The sequence below is a fragment of the Eptesicus fuscus genome, chromosome 15, assembly GCF_027574615.1.
Source record: "Eptesicus fuscus isolate TK198812 chromosome 15, DD_ASM_mEF_20220401, whole genome shotgun sequence".
NCBI lineage: Eukaryota > Metazoa > Chordata > Mammalia > Chiroptera > Vespertilionidae > Eptesicus > Eptesicus fuscus.
Window position 1 is genome coordinate 21822020 of NC_072487.1, and position 23428 is coordinate 21845447.

Below are 23428 nucleotides of genomic sequence, written 5' to 3' on the forward strand. Positions count from 1 at the left end.
GCCTCCTTCCAAGAAAATTTTTCCAATTTTTTCAAAGAATTTATTTTCTAATCCAAACAAAAGCTACTTGGATCCTTACAGTGAAGTGTGTGTGTGTGTGTGTGTGTGTGTGTGTTTAACTAATAAAATGATATTAAGAACACTGGAAGTTAATGGAGTTTTTCTTTTTACCACTAGAGGGAGGTGTTGAACTTAAAATATTTTAAAATGAGGCCTATGTTAGAACTGACATTTAACATTACAGCAAACCACATTGTGCTGTTAGAAAATAAACTTGCTTTCTTTCTACATCTTCCAGAAACATAGCCCAAAAGTATGATTTTTCATATGTTTTCATATAAACAATATCTCTCAGACTCCAAAATATGGTTTCAGTTCTGAAGAATTATAGAAGCAGAGTTAGAAATGTATCAGAACGAAAGTACTTCTTCCTAGCTTAGGAAATATATCAATACACCTATTTACAATCTAGTACATGGTTATCTCCTAAAACAGCCAAGACAAGCTTCTCCTCTCTAATCCCCAAAGCCAGCATAGTTTTACAATCAAAAAGTGTTTGCTGCTCTGGCCAGTGTGGCAAGGTGATTAGAGTGTTGGTCTATGCACCAACAGGTCACGAGTTCAATTCCTGGTCAAGTGCACGTACTTGGGTTGCAGGTTCAATCCCTGGTCCTAGTCCAGGCGTGTGCAGGAGGCAACCAATCTATGTGTATCTCTCACATCGATGTTTCATTTCTCTTTTCTCTTCTCTCCCCCCAGCCCCCTTCCACTTTCTCTAAAAATCAATGGAGAAAATATCCTTGGGTGAGGATTAACCAAAATAAAAAGTGTTTGCTGCTGTAAACTATAAACTGGGACTAACATCCTATCTAATAAAAAAGTAATATGTAAATTGACCATCACTCCAAGACACAAGATGGCCACCCCCATGTGGACACAAGGTGGCCACCACAAGATGGCCTGCAGGGGAGGGCAGTTGTGGGCAGTTGTGGGTGACCAGGCCAGCAGAGGAAGGCAGTTGGGAGGGACCAAGGCCTGCAGAGGAGGGCAGTTTGGGGGGATCAGGCCAGCAGGGGAGGGCAGTTGCGGGGGGATCAGGCCAGCAGGGGAGGGCAGTTGCAGGGGATCAGGCCTGCAGGGGAGGACTGTTGGGGGGGGCCAGGCCTGCAGGGGAGGGCAGTTAGGGGTGACCAAGTCAGCAGGGGAGGGCAATTGGGGGGAACCAGGCCGGCAGGGGAGGGCAGTTAGGGGCAATTGGGCTGGCCGGGGAGCAGTTAGGCATCAATTAGGCTGGCAATGTAGTGGTTAGAGGGTGATCAGGCTGGCAGGCAGAAGCGGTTAGGGGCAATCAGGCAGGCAAGCAAGCGGTTGGGAGCCAGCAGTCCTGGATTATAAGAGGGATGTCCAACTGCCCGTTTAGACCCGATCCCACTAGGATCGGACATTTCTCAAGGGGTCCCAAATTGGAGAGGGTGCAGGCTGGGCTGAGGGGCACCCCCCCCCCCCGGTGCACGAATTTTGTGCACCGGGCCTCTAGTTGTATAATACTTATCAATTCTTCTAGGCATGCACACAGCTTAATCACTTCTACAACAGCTTAAAGATATAAACAAGCCCTAACCGGTTTGGCTCTGTGGATAGAGCATCGGCCTGTGGACTGAAGGGTCCCAGGTTCAATTCCGGTCAAGGGCATGTACCTTGGTTGCAGGCACATCCCTAGTAGGGGGTGTGCATGAGGCAGCTGATCGATGTTTCTCTCTCACCGATGTTTCTAACTCTCTATCTCTCTCCCTTCCTCTCTGTAAAAAAATCAATAAAATATATTTTTTATAAAAAAGATATAAACAAGAATGTTAATCATTTATAATTAGAGCAAAAAAAATTTAATTAAAGAAAATAAAATGTCCATCAATAAGGAATTCCTTAAATATATTAGGAACTTTCACGTGACAGAGTATCATGCAAACATAACAAGAATAATTTAAGAAAATTAAAAGATGGACACCAAATATTATTGAGGCATATAATGTCACTATGTAAATAAGATAATATATGTTTATATATCCTTAGATGAGGAGTGGAATTGAAGAGGGAGGGAGCAAAACCTTCACTTTCTCTTTTAAATTTCCCTAAGCTAGGAGCATGTTTTTACCATGAGCACAATACATAGTAACTTTATAAACTCAATATTAAGGTATTTCCTGTTTGGGGGGAAAACAAGCAGTACCAGTGCCATTTTTCTCTCCATTTGCTTACACAGGGCATCAGCGAACAGTTTCTCAGGAAACGACAAAAAGATATTCCTTGTTGGCAGTGGTCAGCAAACTGCAGCTCTGTTGACTAATGAGTTTGCCGACCACTGACCTAGACTCTCGATTTCAATAATTACAGGCTGTTGGTGTTCCTTGTGATTAAGCCCCTATCCCAGTGGTCGGCAAACTCATTAGTCAACAGAGCAGCAAACCACAGCTGCGGCTCGCGAGCCGCAGTTTGCCAACCACTGTCCTAGAGCATTTAGGGAAAACTTCTTAAACACTTCCTTTTCATGGAACTTCTTCCAAGCTATCCCTAAATGACAACTGTGCTTACTAGGTCAATCCTCACATCCTCACCAGAGGATTAACAAAAAATATATACAAACAAACAAATAACTAAATAAATAAAAGCAGTTTTCCTTTGTTACTATAAAAAGGATAAGACATTGAAAGACAAAGTTCTGAACATTTCAGTTATAAAATAAGTTACCTTACAAATGGAAGTAGTAATTATAAATTATGTTCCTCTATTCTTTCCTATACATAATAATTAAAGACTAATACTATAGAATTTTAAATTATTTTAGTACTTAGTAATATAAACTCTGGTATAACCACCTACTTTTCATCTGAGTTTTATAGGATTGACCAAAGAAAGTGCACCAAAAATCACATCTACATAATGAAATCAGCCTGAGGAAGGCAAATGCCATATGATTTCATTTATATATGGAATCTAATAAATAAGATAAACAAGCAGAACAGAAACAGACTCATAGATACAGAAACATTTGACCGTTGCTAGACAGGAGAGGGTTTGGAGGAATGGGTGAAAAATGTGAAGGGATTTAGAAGTACAAATTGGTAGTCACAAATTAGTCACAGGGATGTAAAGTAGAACATAGGGAATACAGTTAGTAATCTATAATAATAAAAGCATAATATGCTACTAGACCAGACATCCTTCCAGATGTCCTTCCTTCCAGACAAAGCCACAGCAGGCGGGGGCCGCGGCAGAGGGGGCAGAGACCCCCGGCCGCGGCATCAGGCCTCTAGTACTGTAATAACTATGTATGGTGTCAGATGGGCACTAGATTTATTGGGGTGATCACTTTGTAATTAATATAAATGTCTAATCACAGAGTTGTACACCTGTAACTAATACTATATTGTTTGTCATCACAAAATAAGTAATAGAGGAATGATAGAAATTTATTTGAAAATTTAAATTAGTTGGTTAGTGAATTAATTCACAGTTTGAATTTCTCCTATCTCTCCTTCAAAATAACTTACATGTAATCTTCTGAACAAATGCAAAGTACACTGGAGTGAGAATCTGCAGACTTGTAGTCTTTTCCCACATTAACCACTCAGTTTATGACCTTAGTAAGTCATAAATTTCCATCTGCTCATCTTTAAAGGGGGTTAGATGTAATCAGTGATTGTCAAACTGGACTATCTGAAGGGGATTCTGTGTGTTGCAGGGGGAGAGTTTAATAGATGATTAAGAATCTGCACTACACCACTTAAAAATAGTTCAAAATTGAGAGAAACCAAGATGGTGGCATAGCTAAACACCTAAACTGCTGCCTCGCACAACAATTTCAAAACTACAACTAAAGTACAAAACGCACATCATCCAGAACCACAGGAAGGCTGGCTGAGTGGAAATTCTACAACCAGAAGGAAAGAGAAAAACACACTGACACTCACAGGAGCTGCGGAAGGCAGAGGTATGCAGGTGCACGCGCGTGCTCAGAGAGAGGACTGGCAACTGAATACACGGCTGGCTTTCTCAATTGGGAGGGAGACAAAAGCTCCCGACTGCTCTGAACTCCAGGTCCAGGTGAGACTCTGGGGACCCAGACTCATACGGGGAGAAACTGGACTGACTGGCAGCAGGCGAAACTCAAGGGCGACTTTCTCTCAGAGGTGCTTGAAGCGATTACCGCAGGACACTGAGACCCAGGGCAGGGCTGACGGGAAGCCATTGCTGTTTGCTCCGCCCTGAGACTCCACCCCATCCAAGCTGAGTGCAGAGGCTTTTGCATATGAATGACCTGGTCCTTTGAATTCTAAACTTACCTAACAAACTGCAGCTGAGTCAGTGAGACCCAGAACATCCAAAAGAAGGCCCAAGGCCCCACAGCAGCTTGCATTGCTTCACAGCTGGACCTCATCTGGGCACCTCCAAAACCCAAACAAAGAAGAGAAATCTGCAGATCTCTCCATAGCTCCTGCAGGGTGGCCTCAGGCAGAGGCTAAATTAGCATATCCTTGGAGATCCAAGAGCCAGTGTACCCAGAGGTCAGAGTGGGACCATCCAGATTACAGCTCCTCAGATACATAAGGGACACACTCAGGGGAAAGACTCAGTGAGCACCAAAGCCCCACTGAAGCAAGTCTTGTCTCATAAGGGTGTCTTCAGCACAGAAGTTCTCCCAGCGTAGACACAGCTGATCCTCACAGCCAATTGGCCTGGAGGTCAATTCCTCCCAGTGATACCAACAACAATCAAGGCTTAACTACAACAAAACTGTGCACACAGCCCACAAAGGGGTACACCAAGAGTGTCTACCTCAGGTAATTGGGGAGGCTGAGCCACTAGGCCCTATAGGACACCTCGCACACAAAGCCACTCTATCAACTCAGGGAAGCAGCCAAAATGTGGAGACAAAGAAACAGGTCACAAATGAAAGAAATGGAGGAAAGCAATTGACTGGATATAGAGTTCAAAACCACGGTTATAAGGTTTTTCAAGAATTTTCTAGAAAAGGCAGATAAATTTAGCGAGGCCCTTGAGGATATGAAAAAGGACCAACTAGAAATTAAGCATACACTGACTGAAATAAAAAATAATATACAGAGATCCAACAGCAGACTAGAGGATGGCAAGAATCAAGTCAAAGATTTGGAATACAAAGAAGCAAAAAACACCCAACCAGAAAGCATAAAGAAAAAGAATCCAAAAATATGAAGATAGTGTAAGGAGCCTCTGGGACAACTTCAAGCGTACCAACATCCGAATTATGGGGGTGTCAGAAGAAGAGAGAGAGCAAGATACTGAAAATCTATTTAAAGAAATAATGACAGAAAATTTCCCCCACCTGGTGAAAGAAATAGACCAGTGATTGGCAAACCGCAGCTCGCGAGCCACATGCGGCTCTTTGGCCCCTTGAGTGTGGCTCTTCCACAAAATATCACGTGCGGGCGCACATGTACAGTGCGATTGAAACTTCGTGGCCCATGCGTAGAAGTTGGTTTTCGGCTCTCAAAAGAAATTTCAATCGTACTGTTGATATTTGGCTCTGTTGAGTAATGAGTTTGCCGACCACTGAAATAGACTGACAAGTCCAAGAAGTGCAGAGAACCCTGAATCAAAGGAATCCAAAGAGGACCACACCAAGACACATCATAATTAAAATGCCAAGAGCAAAAGACAAAGAGAGAATCTTGAAAGCAGCAAGAGAAAAACAGTTAGTTACCTACAAGGGAACACTCATACGATTGTCAGCTAATTTCTCAACAGAAACTATGCAGGCCAGAAGGGAGTGGCAAGAAATATTCAAAGTGATGAATAGCAAGAACCTACAACCAAGATTACTCTACCCAGCAAAGCTATCATTCAGAATTGAAGGTCAGATAAAGAGCTTCACAGATAAGAAAAAGCTAAAAAGTTCATTACTGCCAAACCAGTATTATATGAAATGCTGAAAGGTATTCTTTAAGAAGAGGAAGAAGAAGAAAAAGATAAAGATAAAAATTATGAACAACAAATACATATCTATCAACAAGTGAATCTAAAAATCAAGTGAATAAAAAATCAGATGAGCAGAGTAAACTGGTGAATATAATAGAATCAGGGGCATAGAAAGGGAGTGGACTGACAATTCTCGGGGGGAAAGGGGTGTAGGGGTTCGGGAAGAGACTGGACAAAAATCGTACATCTATGGATGAGGACGGGGTGGGGGGGAGGATAAGGGCAGAGGGTGGGGTGGGAACCGGGTGGAGGGGAGCTATGGGGGGAAAAAAGAGGAACAATTGCAATAATCTGAACAATAAAGATTTATTAAAAATGAAAAAAATAGTTCAAAATCACTACAGTGTAAGATTTGTATACATCATTTAAAATACAAAATCTATTCTATTTCCTTTATTTTTTAAAATATTAACATTTTAATTTTATTTTTCAATTACAGTTACAATCAATATTATTTTGTATTAGTCTCAGGTGTACTGTATAGTGGATAGACATTATTCTATTTCTTTAGGCTATTAAAGATGGCTAACAGTCTCACATAATTATGTTAAATTGGAAAAATAAAATAGTAAATGTAGCCCTGACCTGGTGACTCAGTCACTTGGAGCATCAACCCATACACAAAAGCTTGTGGGTTCAAACCCCATCAGGTCAGGGCACATACCGAGGTTGCAGGTTCGATCCCCAGTAGGGGCATGTACGAGAGGCAACCAATCAATGTTTCTCACACTGATGTTTTTCTCTCTCTATCTCCCATCTTCTCTCTCTAAAATTAATGAAAACATATCCTCAGGTGAGGATTAAAAAAACAAATTATATGATTTTGAGATGTCCCTCTTGGTAACAGTTGCCCATACTGTCATGTAATTACAAACAAAACATCTTCCAGAGATCAAAGACTAGGAATTATTTTCCCTTTGAGCAAGCCAATCAATGATTGCACTAATGTAATTTTAATATCATCAGCATTAAAAAGACATACTTAAGGAATTGTATTATTATTTTTAAATACCTGTACTATAAATTGTAACTCTCTTCTCTCTGCTTCCCATTGTTCTGCTTGTAATCTAAACTCCTCCAATGCTGTCTCCCTGATATGAGAGTCCATTTCATTCTTCTCCTGCAGATGTTTCTCCAATGCTTCCTTTATATGAATAAAATCTTGCTTTACTATCAGATCAGTAAAAGTTAGCTTTCTTCCTTCACCCCCAATTTTAATGTACAAAGAACTCTCCTTACCTATCTTATCAAAACTTACTACAATTTATGTTAATAGAACTGTTATATTTTGATCATCAGAATATAGATCTGAATAAGAAGCAATGCTTACCTATTTAATATAAGGAACATGTTATATATACACACATAGGCATATATTTAAACCAATTTTTCTGAAATTTTTAACTTCAGAGGTTTTAACAAAATGCATTATATGATAAAGAGACAAATACAAAATACATAAATGTTATGTAATCTATATGTAAATCTATGTGTAAAGTACATAATATGGAAATATCTGATTACCTATGAACAAACTGTTTAGATTATCCCTAATAATGTATATATAAATGTGACAGAAAACACTGTATTTCCAAAAGGGGAGAAGGAAAGAGTCAGGTTAAGGAAATTCTAGAGTGTCAAGAATTTAAAAAGCCAAAAAATATTTTTTAAGAAGTTTGGATTGTCATTAATTTCTAGTTCTACAGATAAACAATGTTGGCTTTTCTTTTTGGGTTTTACTAGTTGTACTATGTTTGCTAGATCTAAGTTAGTTCAAAATCTTAAATATATAAAATGCAGGTTTCTTGAGAAGCCAAATATTCTAACCTATAAGGTTCAAAACTCGGTCCCCATTCACAGAAGGAGAACGATTCTGTGGTTTTTGAGAGAGAAGGAAAGCCTCCTGTGTCCATCTAACAACAGCATAGAGCTGTGTACTAAAGATTACTCAGGTTTTTCACTGATGGAAAGCTATCACACGAGCCTGGAGGCCTTTTCCCCTTAGGGCTAAATAGCGACTCCTACTCAATCCCTAATTTCCCAAGGGTCTCTGTGCAGATCAATTCAAAGCCAATGGCCTAAAATCAAAGCAGAGTTCTCCTACCAAGCAGCTGTTCAAGATCAAGTAATTTCCCTAGCTGGTTTGGCTCAGTGAATAGAGTGTCTGCTTGCAGACTGAAGGGTCGCGGGTTTGATTCCAGTCAAGGGCACATGCCAGGGTTGTGGGCTCGATCCCCAGTAGGAGGCATGCAGGAGGCAGCCAATCAATGATTCTCTCACATCATTGATGTTTCTATCCCTCTCCCTCTCCCATCCTCTCTAAAACCATTAAGAACTTTTTTTTTTAAATCGAGTAATTTGAGGTGCAGAATGACTGACTGTAAGGAATGCTGCCACCCGTTACCTTCTTTCCCCATAGTCCCAAGACATTTAAGTGGGGAAAGTTATATAGGGCTACTCAGGGACCTGTAGCACCAGTCGCCACCTAAACTTTCCCTATTAGAATAGTAATGGAGCCCTTATAGATGCCAGGCACCATTCTAGTAACAAACAAGACACAAGCTATGACTATTGCTATAGAAGAAAACAATAAATCTGCTGACAATGTCTGGGAATGCTTGTGTCAAAACTTTGTAAATGGTTTTGTAAAATTATCTCTAGTGAAGATTTATTGCCAGGATTCTGAAAAGCCATTTATACCAGTGTTAAATCTAGAGCACTTTTATCATGTTCATTTGTTGTTGTTGTTGTTGTTGTTTTTATTTAAACTGGTACTTCAAAAATATGGCAAATATAGATAATTCAAAATCTACTTCTAAGTGGCTAGCAACCTCAACCTTAAACCATACTTTTACTTTGGAGAGTACAAAGGAAGAAAAAGCGGGGGAGAATGGGAGAGAATAAATACCTCACAATAATTTTAGTAAAAGGTCATCGAATTGCTTATACATCATATCCATATAGAATGAGCTCTGTATAGATAATAAAGCATATATCAGACACATACTTTTCTATATTTATTATATATTCAGACCAAATCTAGAACCTACATTTCTATATTCAAAATTTTCATGCTATTGAACCAAAAAGGTTGTAAGTCCTTATATTCTTATAAAATGCCTATATGTGCTTATTTTTAAAATTTTGATCACAGATTTCAAACTGTTTTTCACAAAAGAAACAGTATACATATTAATGTATTCTAAAGCATATTACAAAAGAGACCTGCAAAAATGACGGTAAAGGGAAAGAAGAAAGAGAGAGAGGGAGGGAGGGAAGAAGGAAATCAGCTTTCCTAGCCTTCTGGTGTTATCTTCCTTTCCAAGGACAACATCAAATAATGTGTAACACATCTCAGTGAATATTATATACAGCCAAATTCCTTTATAAAAATATTTTACCTGTAGAGTTTTCTCTAGTATGCTCTTTTCTTTCAAAAGTAAATCATATTCTTGATTGCAATTTTGAATTATATTGTCTCTTTCTTCCAAATCATGTTCAAATCTTCTGCATTCTTCTTTCCATTTCTGCTGGGAAATCTGAAATGCATTCTCAATCTCTTTTGCCCTTCCTTGAAGTTCTGTATTCTGAGCTATTAAAAATATAAACAAATAATAGGTATATTTACAACTATAAATTAAATCCCTAGAGTTCAAAACCTAGGCCTTGGAGCTGATTTCATTTACAGCACGATCTTAGGACAAAGCCTGAAACCACTGCCTACCCATTAAACTCTTGAAAAGCTCACTGTCCCAGAACCAGGATTCTGCCATTTTTCTGTCTCTTCTTCCCCTCCACACAAAGGTGGTTTTGCCATGAAATGAGATGACATATTCCCAGAGACATGCCCAAGTGTAAGTGCTCCTCTAGCACCAACTGCCACTCTTTTTCTCCTATTCAAGAAAATAAGTACAATGTTTTTTAAAAAACACTGTGACATATAGGGCTACTCTCTTTTTTTTAATGTTTTTATTGATTTCAGCGTGAGAGAGAGAGAGAAGGATAGAAACATCAATGATAAGAATCACTGATCAACTGCCTCCTGCACACCCACTACTGGGGATCAAGCCCAAAACCTGAGCACGTACCCTGACTGGGAATCAAACCTGGTTCAGAGGTCGACGCTCAACCATTGCACCACACCAGCCAGACTAGGGCTACTCTTTTTAAAAGACTTGATAGATTACAGATTTTGACATTTGACTATTGTAACACATCTTACACATGCGACTGTCACAAGATTGAGATTGGAAACCACTGCTACAACCCTTAGAACCATAGTATTTACTCCCCCAAAATTAGGCTCAATCCCCTCTCATCCTAATATTACCTTCACAATAACCAATACTTCTCCACTAGGGTTTCAGCATCTAGAAAAGAAATAAAGGCTTCCAGGTCTGACTCCACCACCTACCACCTGATTAAACCACTCTTGACTCTCAGAATAAAGTGCCTCCTAGTTAAATTTTTATAAAGATCAAATGAAAAAATATGTACAAACACACTTGTGAAACAAAAAATGCCACAGTTCATGCACTGTTTTTCAATTACATTTGTATTTTGAATGGATCATATATCTCAAAGGTTCAAAATTCAAAGGTACAAATAGTGCAAAAAGCCTCCCTCCCATCCAGTTTTTCTCACTACAAGACATTATTCCATGGTCTAGCTGCCCATATTGCAGGTAAGAAGTCTGAGGCCATTATGATTTCTGTCCCTCTGCATGTGGCCTATTTTTCTTCCCTTTTCTTTTCATTCCTTTTCTCTTTGAATGTTCTGGTATCTTCCCTTTGTCTCTTTTTCAAAAATTTTATAGTGGGTCTATTTCTTTCCAGTGTGGCGAATAATCAATGGGCCCTTTCAATCTGGAAACTCAGACATAACCTTTAGTTCTGAGATGTGTTCTTAAATAATTTCATTGATAATTGATCCCTCTCTTTTCTCTCATCTCTTTCTTTCAATATTCCCTATTATTCAGATTGGCCCTCAAATTTTCTTTTCTCTACTATTTTTCTGCATCTGTCTTTTCACACTAATTTCTGGGAGATTTTTTTAAATGTGTTTTTATTGATTTTAGGGAGAGAAGAAGGGAGAGGGAGAGAGAGAGAGAAGCACTGATGTGAGAGGGAAACATCAATTGGTTGCCTCCCACACACACCCCAAGTGAAGATTGAACCTGCAATCTGGGCATGTGCCCTGAACCAGCGACCTTTCAATACATGAACGATGCATAACCAACTAAGTCACAATGCCAGGGCTTTCTGGAAGTCTTCTTCCATCTTCATCTTCCAATGTTTCTATTGACATTTATAATTTCTGATTTCAGATTTTTAATTTCTAAGAGCTTTCTTTTTTATGGGATCTGGTTCTTGCCTCACAGGTGGCATATAATCTCTTTTAGCTCTAAGGATATTAATGCTACTTGTTTGTTAAATCTTCTCCCTGAAGAGTTTCTGATTCTTTCAAGTTAATTTTTTCTCTCCATTCAACTAGTAGAGGCTTTCCCTAAGTATCTGGTAATTCTTGGTTGTTTGCTCTCAATTAGGAGTAACTACAGGGTGACACAGTGTGGAGCTTAACACCTGTGATCTTCACTGGAGGAGAATCTGGCTGGCCACAGATCAGTATCATTAGGTTTTTTTTTATATGGCTTGGTCAGGTGACCCACAGACTAGTCTTCCAAGCTCCCACATGGAATGCAGAAATCTGGTGAAGCCAATAGAAAAAGGAAGCTGGGAGAAATAGTTCCTCAATATTCAGCATTGAATATGATATCTTCCTGTTTTTCCCAGTCTTGAGACCCTCTATTTTATCATTTCCAGAGATTAAGCCTCCCGAGTGGTAACAATCAAGAGTAGCATGCTAGTGGGAAGGGGACTGAAGAACAAACAGCTACTTCCAATTCCTAATCCCAAAGGTACCTGGTGCTTCCAGTTCATAAGACTTTTCTTTAAATACATTTTTATTGATTTCAGAGAGGAAGGGAGAAGGAGAGAGAGATAGAAACATCAATGATGAGAGAGAATCGTTGATCCACTGCCTCCTGCACATCCCCCACTGAGGATCGAGTCCACAACCCGGGCATGTGCCTGTCCGGGAATCAAACCATGACCTCCTGGTTCATAGGTCGACGTTCAACCACTGAACTACACCAGCCAGGCAGTTCATAAGACTTTTGACTCTCAAACAAGTTGTCTGCTAGTTTTCCCCACTCCTGGTTTAAGATTCTAACATCTCAGTCTGTTAAATCAGTTATCCTTCATCCATTTGCTTTCCAGCTTCCAAAACTTTCTTTCTTGTCGTGTCTCAATCATTATGGGATTATATTTTTTAATATCCCATAACTGCATTAGTTTGTTTTTCACTAACCTCAATATTTTATCATAAAATTTTTCAAAATACAAAAACTTTGAAGTATTATACAGTGAACACCCATAAAACCACCTAGACTCTATGACTGCTAATATTTTACTATATTTGTTTTATCACACATTCATCTATGCATCCATTCACTTACCATCCATCAAACCATAATACTTTTTATGCATTGCAGAGCAAGTTGCAAATATATTTCACTCCTAAATAATTCAGCATTCATATTTTTAATTAGAATTCAATATAGTTTCACTTTTTTGAAGGTAAAATTTACATATAGTGAAATGCTCATCTCTTAAGTATACCATTCAAAGAGATTTGATAAATGCCTACACTCATGGAACCCAGACCCCTATCAAAATATAGAACATTTCCTTTACCACAGAAAGTTTCCTCATACCTTTTCCCAGTCAATCCCTACTGCTAACTCATCCCAGGGGCAACCACTGTTCTGATTTCTTTTTCACCAACAATTAGTTTTCTCTGTCCCAGAACTTCATATAAATGTATTCATGCAGGATGTCCTCTTGTATATAAACTTCATTCAGCATAATGGTTTTGAAATTCACTCATGTGATTGCATGTATCAGTAACTGGTTCATTTTTATTGCTGAGTAGTATTCCATTGTATGAATATAACAAATTATTTCTTCATTCTTTTATCAATAGATATTTACAGGTTGTTTTTTGTTGTTGTTTTTTCCAATTTGTGGCTGTCATAAAAGAGCTACTATGAAAATTGGTGTACAAGTCAAATGTTTCTCAGGGAGAAATACCAAAGAGTAAAACTGCTGAGTCATAGGATAATGATATGATTATTTTAAAAGAAATTGCCAGTTTTTTTCCAAAGTAGTTGTACCATTTTACTCTTCCACTAACTATAAAAATTCCAGCGCTCTATATCCTCATTAGCATTTGGTACTAACAGTTTTTTCAGTTAGAGCCATTTGATGGGTCATGTAGTTATAGTCACAGTGGTTTTTAATTTGCATTTCCCTAATGAAAAGTAAGGTTAAGCATTTTTCATGTAATTTGTGACCATTTCTCCAGTTCCTCTATAACATGTCTATTGAAATTATTTTACTTTAGGCAAGTAACTTCCCTGGACTTCAATATCCTCATAATTAAATTAAAGCCATTAACTGGTATATCTAGTTCCTTGCAATCCTTTTATTCCTAAGTGGTATAGTTATTAAATGCCAGAAGTAATCAAAAACACTTCTGAGCAATGACAATAACCCAAGACAGCTGGCCAAGACTAGAGTACCTAACTTTTGTAATAATTATAACTTAACATTTGTTTAGCCTCATGCAGTAAACAAAGCACTTTCATTTTCTTATTTCATCCTTGAAACAACCTAGGTTCAAACACCAGTAAATAAGTGGTAGATCCAGACTCAAACCTAAATCTTCTGAATTCATCTTCAGTGTTCTCTTAGTTAACACCTGCTGTGTACAAAAATATTCACAGCAACATTATTCTTTTTTTAATATTTTTATTTATTTTTAGAGAGAGAAGGGAGAGGGAGAAAGAGAATATCAATGTGAGAGGGGAACACTGATCAGCTGCCTCCTGCGCACCTCCTACCCGGGACAGAGCCGGCAACCAGGGCATGTGCCTTGACAGAGAATTGAACCTTTCCGTCCACCCAACCAACTGAGCCATACCACCAGAGCAACAACATTATTCTTAATAACCAAAACTCAGACATAACCCAAATGTCCATCAATAGTGAGTGGGTAATAAGTGGGGAATATCCACACAATATAATACTAAATATCAATATGAAGTTCATAAAGCATTATGGATGAACTCACAAGTCTAACAATGTTGAAGGAAAGAAGTCAGATGCAAAAGAGTACTCTGTGAGTCCATTCACATAAAGTACCAAAAAAAGGGCAAAATTAATCCTTGCTATTAAAAATCAGGATAGCAGTTATCCATGTGGAAGGACTCTGGTAATTTTATATTTCATGATCTGGGTTCTTAGGATCAGTTTACACTTATCTAAGCACATTTCTTTAAGATATACTTAAGTAAAAGATTTTTAAAAGATGGTCATATGCTATATTAACAGATAACTTTTGAGAGTTAAGTCAGCTGCCTTTTTCTTTTCTAGGCACCACACTCTAACCCAGTGGTCCCCAAACTTCGCTAATCAATAAATCACCTGCAGGGCTTCTTGTACCTACAGACTCTCTCAAGCTAGAGATTCTAATTCAACACAATATGTGGTAAAAGGCCTCCAATACATTTCTTTTCATCTCTATGTGGCCCCGGCCAGGTGGCTCAGTTGGTTGGAGCATCACCCATTACACCAAAGAGGTTGCAGGTTTGATTCCAAGTCAGGGCACATACTTATTATGTTCAATCCTGGTCAGGGTGTGTGCAGGAGGCAAATGATTGATTTCTCTCTCACATCAGTGTTCTTCTCTATCTCTTTCTCTCTCTAAAATCAATAAACATATCCTTGGGTGAGGATTAGAAAAATGAAAAGTGCCCTACAGTGGCTCAGTTGAATGTCAACCTATGAACCAGGAGGTCATGGTTTGATTTCCGATCAGGGCACATGCCCGAGTTTTGGGCTCAGTCCCGGTGGGGGGGGCGTGCACGAGGCAGAAGATCAATGATTCTCTCTCATCATTGATGTTTCTATCTCTCTCTCCCTCTCTGAAATCAATAAAAAAATATTTTTAAAAAAGAAATTTTTAAGTGGTTAACAGAATGTTGAACCCCTTTTTCCACACATACACAACATAAAAAAATTAATGTAAAGTAGATAAATGTTCACATAACTGCCAGAAAACTTTATACACACCCACCAAAGTCAAAGGCCAGTCAATGAATCAAAACCTTACCTCTGACCCTATATGAAATGCATAAACACCAAGCAATGATATTCAATGAAGTCACAATTCTTAACGTGGGAAGAAATGGAAATTGTCTTACCACAGAGTTTTTCTTGGATCTTCTGTGCCTCAGCTAACCTTTCTTCAGCAGCCCGTCTTCCAAGACCAGCTTCCTTTCTAGCAACAGCCAGGTCATACTCCAAACTTTGTCGCAATGCTTCTCCTTTTTCAACCTCAGAGCGTAGCCTGGCAATCTGGCCCTCATAGCTTGCCAGCTAAAAGCGAATTTCTGATATCATGAACCAATATTACAATATGTTTCCAAGATTATGAGATCATTAACCCAAACATTTACATTTCTTAGAAAAACTTGTTTCCATAATATTTATAAGACAAGAATTTATACTTTCTGAAAGACTGGAAAAGAAACACTAGCCTTACCAAATGACACTAGTAATTTTCTTATTTTAGGGAATCCACCAGAGGAAAAAAATTTTAATTCTTATATTAAATTCTTATAAAAATAAAGGAAAATCACAAGTTTTACTCAGATTATAGTTATATCTAAGAAGTGGAAAAAATGCATGACACATAGTAAGCACTTAAAAATTCATTCCCTCCTCCTCCCCTCCTAATCTCTAAATGAAATCAAGAAGCAAACTGCATCAATATATAGTTTGGTAAATATTGTCTATATTATTTCTCTTGATTATGAATTTACTAGTAGAGCCTAAAGTAATAAAAATGTCAACTTTGCAGGGGTCTGAATGAACTAATATCTAAATATCTAATGACTAGATTTAATTTACCTAATATCCTTCCATGAATTAATGTGACAGAACATAGGTCTGAAAATTAGAACTAGGTGATTTGTAAAGTCCTTTCCCACACTAAAATTCTATTGTCGAATCAATGACTCATTAAATAATATTAAACACTTGCTATGTGCTAAGTACAGTGAAAGATATAAAAACCAGGAATTCAATACTATAGAAAGGCATATAGCATAACTTTTATAAAAGAGGTAAAAATGTTATGATATTTCAAAGAAAAGCTGTTGCTGGTGGGAAAGAAAAAACGGTAGATCAGAAAGAATGCTAGAAAAGTATCATTTAGGAAAGCTTTGAGCTACTATCAAATAAAAGACACAAGAATCTCTGCAGGACAACATCAGAAATCACTTAAGTCGCTATTAACATGTAGAGTGTAACAGTTACATTTTTTCCACATATAAAACATAAAATAATTTCCCATCCAAATTTTTAGAATAGCAATATCTTCATAACACTATACCTGTAAGAATTTATAAATATTTTTCAATAGTAAAAAAAAAAAATCATACAACAACCTTAATTACAAAGTCAATATTACTCTGAGTGGAAGAAGCTTCACATGTTGTTACCCTCTGAGTTGATAATATCCCGTTTGTCTTGCAGCAATTCTAGTACCTGGGTGATCGATTGCCTTTACTAATGTCCTTTTGTTGACAGACCTAAAGTAATGTCTATTTTCTTGACTGGACACCAAGTAACATAGCTCTTGGTATCAGAAATGGTCTCAAGATGGGTTTCTAATATTGGGTGGTGAACCTATATGAGCCTAAATACAATGAAGAGCTCTACCTGGAAATGGGATACTAGGGATCCATGAGATATAGTGGGATCACAATTTTTTAAATTATCATGTACAGTTGTTTAGAGTAAAGTTAAAGACGAGCCTGTGGGAAATAAAGTAGCAGCTGCATTTGACCATTATGGCAGTATAGTTCACTATAAGACCTTGAGGTAAAAAGGCTGTATCAGAGAATTTATAAAAACAAAATGATAATCTCAACTCAAGATGATCAGAAAACCAGAGAATTTCTATGTCAACTGTAAAAGAATCTCTTATTTATCATGACCCCAGGACAGACAAGGCTAAGGACTAGACCAAAAAAATCTAATTATGGGAAATGCAGAATTACAAGTTGAATAAAGAGCCTCCCCAAGTTTCTAATGTTAAGATGCTAAGTATCGCCCGGCCGGCGTGGCTCAGTGGTTGAGCGTCCACCTATGATCCAGGAGGTCACGGTTCGATTCCCAGTCAGGGCTCGATCCCCCGTGTGGGAAGACAGCTGATCAATGATTCTCTCTCATCACTGATGTTTCTCTTTCTTCCTCACTGAAATCAGTTTAAAAAAATTAAAAATTAAAGATGCTAAGTATCAATTGGGCATTAGGTAAGAAGGAAAGAAATGGGTGGGGGCTTTTGGAATTAGATACACCTGAAAAATGTAAACTCCCAAATGCCCCCCCTGAACATCCCTTGCCAACAAAAGCAGCCTCTCCTCCCTGTCTGAGGTAACTAGCCTTCCCTTGCTTGAAGATTTAGTAATGACCACACCTGAAGCACGTTTTGTCTCTATAGACACTCAGAACTCTCTTTGCTGCAAGAGGAGAAATGCAAAGTCAGGTCCAGAAGAAAATAGCTTATACAGCAAAAGAACTGCAGGATCTTGATAATCTTTTACTAGCGGGAACCTGCAGAACATATATAGGATTGATTTGGATTTAACTAGCTAGCTCTAACAGTTTGCTTGGATAGATGACTGTAAATTGATTTTAACAACGGCCTACAATCATTTAATGAGGTCAAAATGCCAGTACTTTCCTGATGTAATATGGAGACTTAAGGAGATGGGAGTAGTTTTATTATGAGCAAACCAAAACTTCCCCTTTCCCTTATTACCTCCTCTTGAAGGACCCAAAGGCATTCTTCTCCTAATTAAAATGCTATAAACTGCACTGGAGGAGGCAGCACAAGCATCATTAGAAAGCTCTGGTGGCTAACCTGTATGTGCCAAAGATAATAATGGATGGTGGAGATAATGTGGGATATGCCACCATTGAGATGAACACCCCAATTTCAATTGCAATGATGGACTTCCAGACTGGCAAAGGCCAACTGGTAGCAATTAGCCACTAGATAACGAATGCTGAAGAGCATAAGGTGTAGACTGCCAATCATTTGCGCATTTGACCTCAGATCCATTACCTAACCCCTTCTTTTGCTCTATTCTAGTATTTTACCATAGGAACTGTAATTCCCATGCTCCCGTGCCAAATGGCTGTCAGTAGCTGCATCTCTTTTGAGGTTCCAGCTCCCCATACTTTCTCTCCACATTCCAACACTGACCGAACAACCCCTACCATGGCTCTACTTCCCATAAGACAGCCCCAACTCTGGACTCTGGTAACATTATCTGCTCCCACTGGCCCTCTGCCCTAGAGGTGGTGGTGGCTTCCTGCCATTAGTAATCTCTGGGTGGCTCCTAAGAATCCCTGTTTGGATTCTTAGGTCTCCCATCACCAGTACAATCAATTCCCTCTATTAATGCCCTTCCTTTTACCTGATTATTTGATTTCCAATACTATCTACGTAGCTAGTAAACATATCCTCGGCCCTTGAGGTTGTTTTCTCACGTAAGGTTCAACACATGCACTAAAACATTCAACAGCAGCAAAATATGTCCCTCCTTTTAAAAAATATATCTGCATTCTTTTAGGTCTGTATGCTCAACCACTATTTTAGAACCTTCTCTCTGGTTCTTCCTTTATGCCTTCTGCAATATGTCTCAGCCTCTAAAAGAAAGATTTTTCACAATTTTTGTCCCATGACCATTTTTGGCAATCTGGCAAAGCCTTCTCAAGGATAAGTAATTAAATGCATAAAAAAATATGTGGGGGTAACAAAAAGAATCAAAGTACTAGTATAAAAACAAATATATGACATAGAGACAAATTTGTGATACTGTAATTTATATACTTCTTTAATAACATTAAATAACAAGCTCTACTCTTATGTCTAATAACCACTGTAATTTCAAAGTAGTGACAAGTATAAACAATATTTCCATATATTTGCAATAACTGAATTGTGGTATCTATGATTTCTCTTGATGATAAATTCAAAACTACTGCTAATACTATTATGGCTTGTTGTTAAGAGAAGGACTGGCTGCATCAAATCCTTCATACCTGAAGAAATGTTTAATATGAGTTAGAGATTAATAAAAATTAAAATGTTATTTTCCCCCATCCAAGTACATGGATTCCTTGATTTCTCTGTTTCCGAGGACTTTAGCTTAAGAACCTCAGCTCTTAAGACTGGCTGAATCAGTCAAACAGTATCTTCAGTTCCTAACTGCTTGGTCTTAGGTTTCCAGTGTCTCTTGGCTAAAGAAAGTTATATTGCTCTTCTTTATCCTCTCCCATCTGTCCCAATTTTTAAGATCTACTCTCTTAGCAACTTTCAAATTTGCAATATAGTATTAACTGAAGTTACCATGCTGTAAATTACATCCCCATGACTTATTATATCTAGAAGTTTCTATCATTTGTTACTCTTGACCATTTCACCCAACCTCCCACACCCGCCTATATTTCTATGACCTACGATTGTTTGGATTATTTGTTTTTTAGATTCCACACATATTTATCTATCACTAACTGACATATTTCACTTAGCATAATGTCTTCAAGGTCCATCCATGTTGTTGCAATGGCAAAATTTCATTCTTTTTTAATAGCTGAATAATATTCCATTGTATGTATATACGATATTTTCTTTATCCATTCATCCACCAATGAACATTTAGATTTTAAAGATATTTTGTGCTAATCTAACAAAATAATAGAAATAGAATCCTAGATACATAGGACAGCTGTAAGAGGAGAGGAGCATTGGGGGATTGTGTGAAAAAGATGAAGGGATTAAGTAAACAAATAAATAAATAGCACATAGTACAGACAACAGTGTGGTGTTTGCCAGAGGAAAAGGGGTTAGGGGGAGGTGGAAGAGGGTAAAGCGGGGAGAGATGGTGACAAAAAGAGACTTGACTTTGGGTGGTAAGCACACAATGCAGTATGCAGATGATGTATTATTGAACTGTATGCTTGAAACCTGTATGATTTTATTAATCAATGTCACCCCAGTAAATTAAATTTTTAAAAATAATAAAATTAAAATAAAGACATTTTGTGCCAATCATCTACCATAATGTGTATTAGCACTAGGAATATCTGATAAGGCAAATACAGGGTGTCCCCCAAAAAATGTATACACACTTAAAAGCTGATAGCTCAATTTTGAAAATGAAATATACTGTTATAAACACTGCCTTTATAATCATTCAAAGTGTGTGTATACATTTTTTGGGATACCCTATATATGTCCTTATTTTGGATGGCTAGATAGTTTTATTCATCTCTGCCTTGCTTTACAAAAGGCATATTTGGAGATTATACAGCGAAAAATATTACTATATAATATAAGTAAAATCATCTGAACAAATAATTGAAACAATAAGAATAAATAGTATTATGAAATTGGCATTGAACCAATTCTAATTGCTTATTTTGAGAAAATTCTTTCTTCCCTGAAATAATTTCCCATCTCTTTAATGTGAACACGCTTCAAAACATTTTTATTAAATAAAGACAATAAATAGTGTGTTCTGCTAAGAGAAATCTGATGATAACGGCAAAAATACATAAAAGAATATTTTTAATGTAAATAAATGATATGATTATCATGACACTAATGTACATTTGGTTTTAAAATATAAGTTTTGGAGATTATGAACAATTAGCATAAATTTAACAAATGCCACTTTATATTCACTATGTAATATTATAAGTAAATAAAAGCAATTACTTCAATTACCTCATTTTAAAATTACCTCATCTGCCATTAAAAATACAAATAAAACAATCATGTATGCGTTGCTTGTTATTTTAATCAGAAACCTCTCACTGTTCCTTAGAGACCCAGAAAAACATCATTTTTCAAACATTTATTCAACACACAGCTGCTGAGGGCCTAAGCCATGTGAGAGACAGAGAGACAAAGCCTGGTCACTGCTTTCAGCTCTCAGGAAGCTTACAGACTAAGAAGAGCAGGTAAGCATGAAATAAATGTTTTAACTCTAAAATATCTGCAACAGCAGCATTTGGAAAAGCAAAGAAAGGAGTGATCAGTGTCACCTAGGGAGGCTTTAAAAGGTTTCCTGACAGAACAGCATCAGAATTTAGTAAAAAGGGAAGAAATACACACTGTTTATACTTAAGTGTCAATAAATTATAGCTACTATAACAGTGCACAGACACTTTATAAATCTGCTTAATTACCACAATAACCTTTTGGGACCAACATTTCAGAATAAGAAACCAGTGATGTACAACTTGCCCAAGGTCACATATCTTATAAATAAAAGGGCCAAGAATGAATCCAAATCTGTGAAAGTCAATATTCTTTTCACTACATAGGCTGCCTAAGCTGAGCTTTAAGAATGAGTAAGATTTAAAAAGAGAAAAAGTAGCAAACAGAAAAAAACAGAAGCGACATAAATATATAATTCATAACTTAATTTACAGGAAAAGATAACTACTGTCCTTAGAATATATACATCCTATATAATAAAAACCTAATATGCTAAGTGTCTAACCATTAGTTCAACCATTCAACCAGTCACTATGATGTGCACTGACCACCAGGGGGCAGACACTCCCACCTGTAGGTTAGCTTGCTGCTGGAGTCTGGCCAATAGGGACTGGGTGAGACAGGCCAGACACGCCCGGGAGCCCTCCCGCGGTTCCTTCCCGAACTCAGTCATGCACTGGTGGGGTCCCTCGGCCTGGCTTAAGCCCTCTCGCAATCTGGGACCCCTCGGGGGATGTCAGAGAGCCGGTTTCAGCCCATCCCTGCAGGCCAGGCTGAGAAACCCCACCAGTGCACAAATCTGTGCATCGGGCCTCTAATATACATATAAAATACATATATACATACACACATACTAATAAAATAAAAGGTAGAGTAATATTAAAAATTAAAAATTTATAAATTACAGAGATTAAAAGTTTCATACTCAAATTTCCTTGTTTAAGAGATTGTTGCATGACTGAGATCAAAGAAACCTGCATTAAGATTTCAAAAATGTCTAATTTACAAATCTTTTAGTCACCAATGCTTTCATCAATATTTTAATCAAGATTACCTATTAATTAAGACAACATACAAATAAAGATAATAACTAGTTAAATTTCTACTTTAATACCCCTATGCAATTCCACTATATTAAAAAAATCCATTTTCTTTTTAAGTACCTTTTTAAGCACAAAAATGTTATGGTGATAAGTGTTAAACATAGAGTTTATAATATAAAATGAATTTAATTTTTTAATTCCTCACTTGAGGATATTTTACTTATTAACTTGAGAGAGAGAGAGAGAGAGAGAGAGAGAGAGAGAGAGAGAAAGAGAGAGAGAGAGAGAGAGAAAGAGAGAGAGAGAGAGAGAAACATCAATGTGAGAAAAACCAATCAGCTGCCTCCTGTACCCATCGGGACCAGGAATCAAACCCGCCACCTTTTTGGTGTAAGAGATGAGGCTCCAACCAACTGAGCCACTGGACCAGCACAAAATGAATCTAAATTAATCAATTTTTAACATTATTGGATAAGAAAATAAATTCTACCTCTGCATTGTGCTTAGTTGTTATTTCTAATTTTTCTCTCTTAGCCCGATGGAGTTTCTTTCTGAAATCAGTAGTAATATCCAATTCTGCTTCACTTTTAAACATTTGTTTTACATCAGGTGAGACATTCTTCAACCTATAAAATGAGATTATAATAAAATAAAATTCTCCATAAGTATATTTCCAGCACTTCTGGTATTTTTGATTACTATTTTTCAAAACAAAACAAAACACTGAGAACATGATACGGTCCTGCCCCCCCCCCCCAAAAAAAAAAAAAAAAACAACTTACAATCTAGTAAAAGATGTTGATTGCTAGGTAGAAATGCAAAACAGTACACAACTAGAAACAAACCACTGTCCATTGGAAAATCACCACATTGGTCAAGATTGGTACTTATGGCTGTCTGATCCTATCACAAGCTGGGCAGTTTTGCAAGAGACTAAGTTCTTTCCTTTTTACCTCTTTAAAATATTTTACTTATTATATATGTAATACATATTACAAAAAGAAAAAGTATAGCCCTAACCGGTTTGGCTCAGTGGATGGAGCGTCGGCCTGCGGACTGAAGGGTTCCAGGTTCGATTCCGGGCAAGGGCATGTACCTTGGTTGTTGGCGCATCCCCAGTATGTGCAGGAGGCAGCTGATCGATGTTTCTCTCTCATCGATGTTCC

General features: G+C 37.7%; 1 protein-coding gene across 1 annotated transcript in view; it reads right to left on the reverse strand.

Annotated features, from left to right (window-relative positions):
• CCDC171 (coiled-coil domain containing 171) overlaps nt 1-23133 on the reverse strand; it is a 245552-nt gene extending 222419 nt beyond the window's left edge. Inside the window, exons 1-5 of the mRNA XM_054727636.1 lie at nt 23129-23133; nt 22753-22888; nt 15341-15515; nt 9417-9607; nt 7028-7159 (exon numbers count right to left, since the gene is read on the reverse strand). Coding sequence (XP_054583611.1) covers nt 7028-7159; nt 9417-9607; nt 15341-15515; nt 22753-22888; nt 23129-23133 — 639 coding nt within the window. The remainder of the gene's footprint in view (nt 1-7027; nt 7160-9416; nt 9608-15340; nt 15516-22752; nt 22889-23128) is intronic.
• Between the last annotated feature and the right edge of the window lie 295 nt (nt 23134-23428).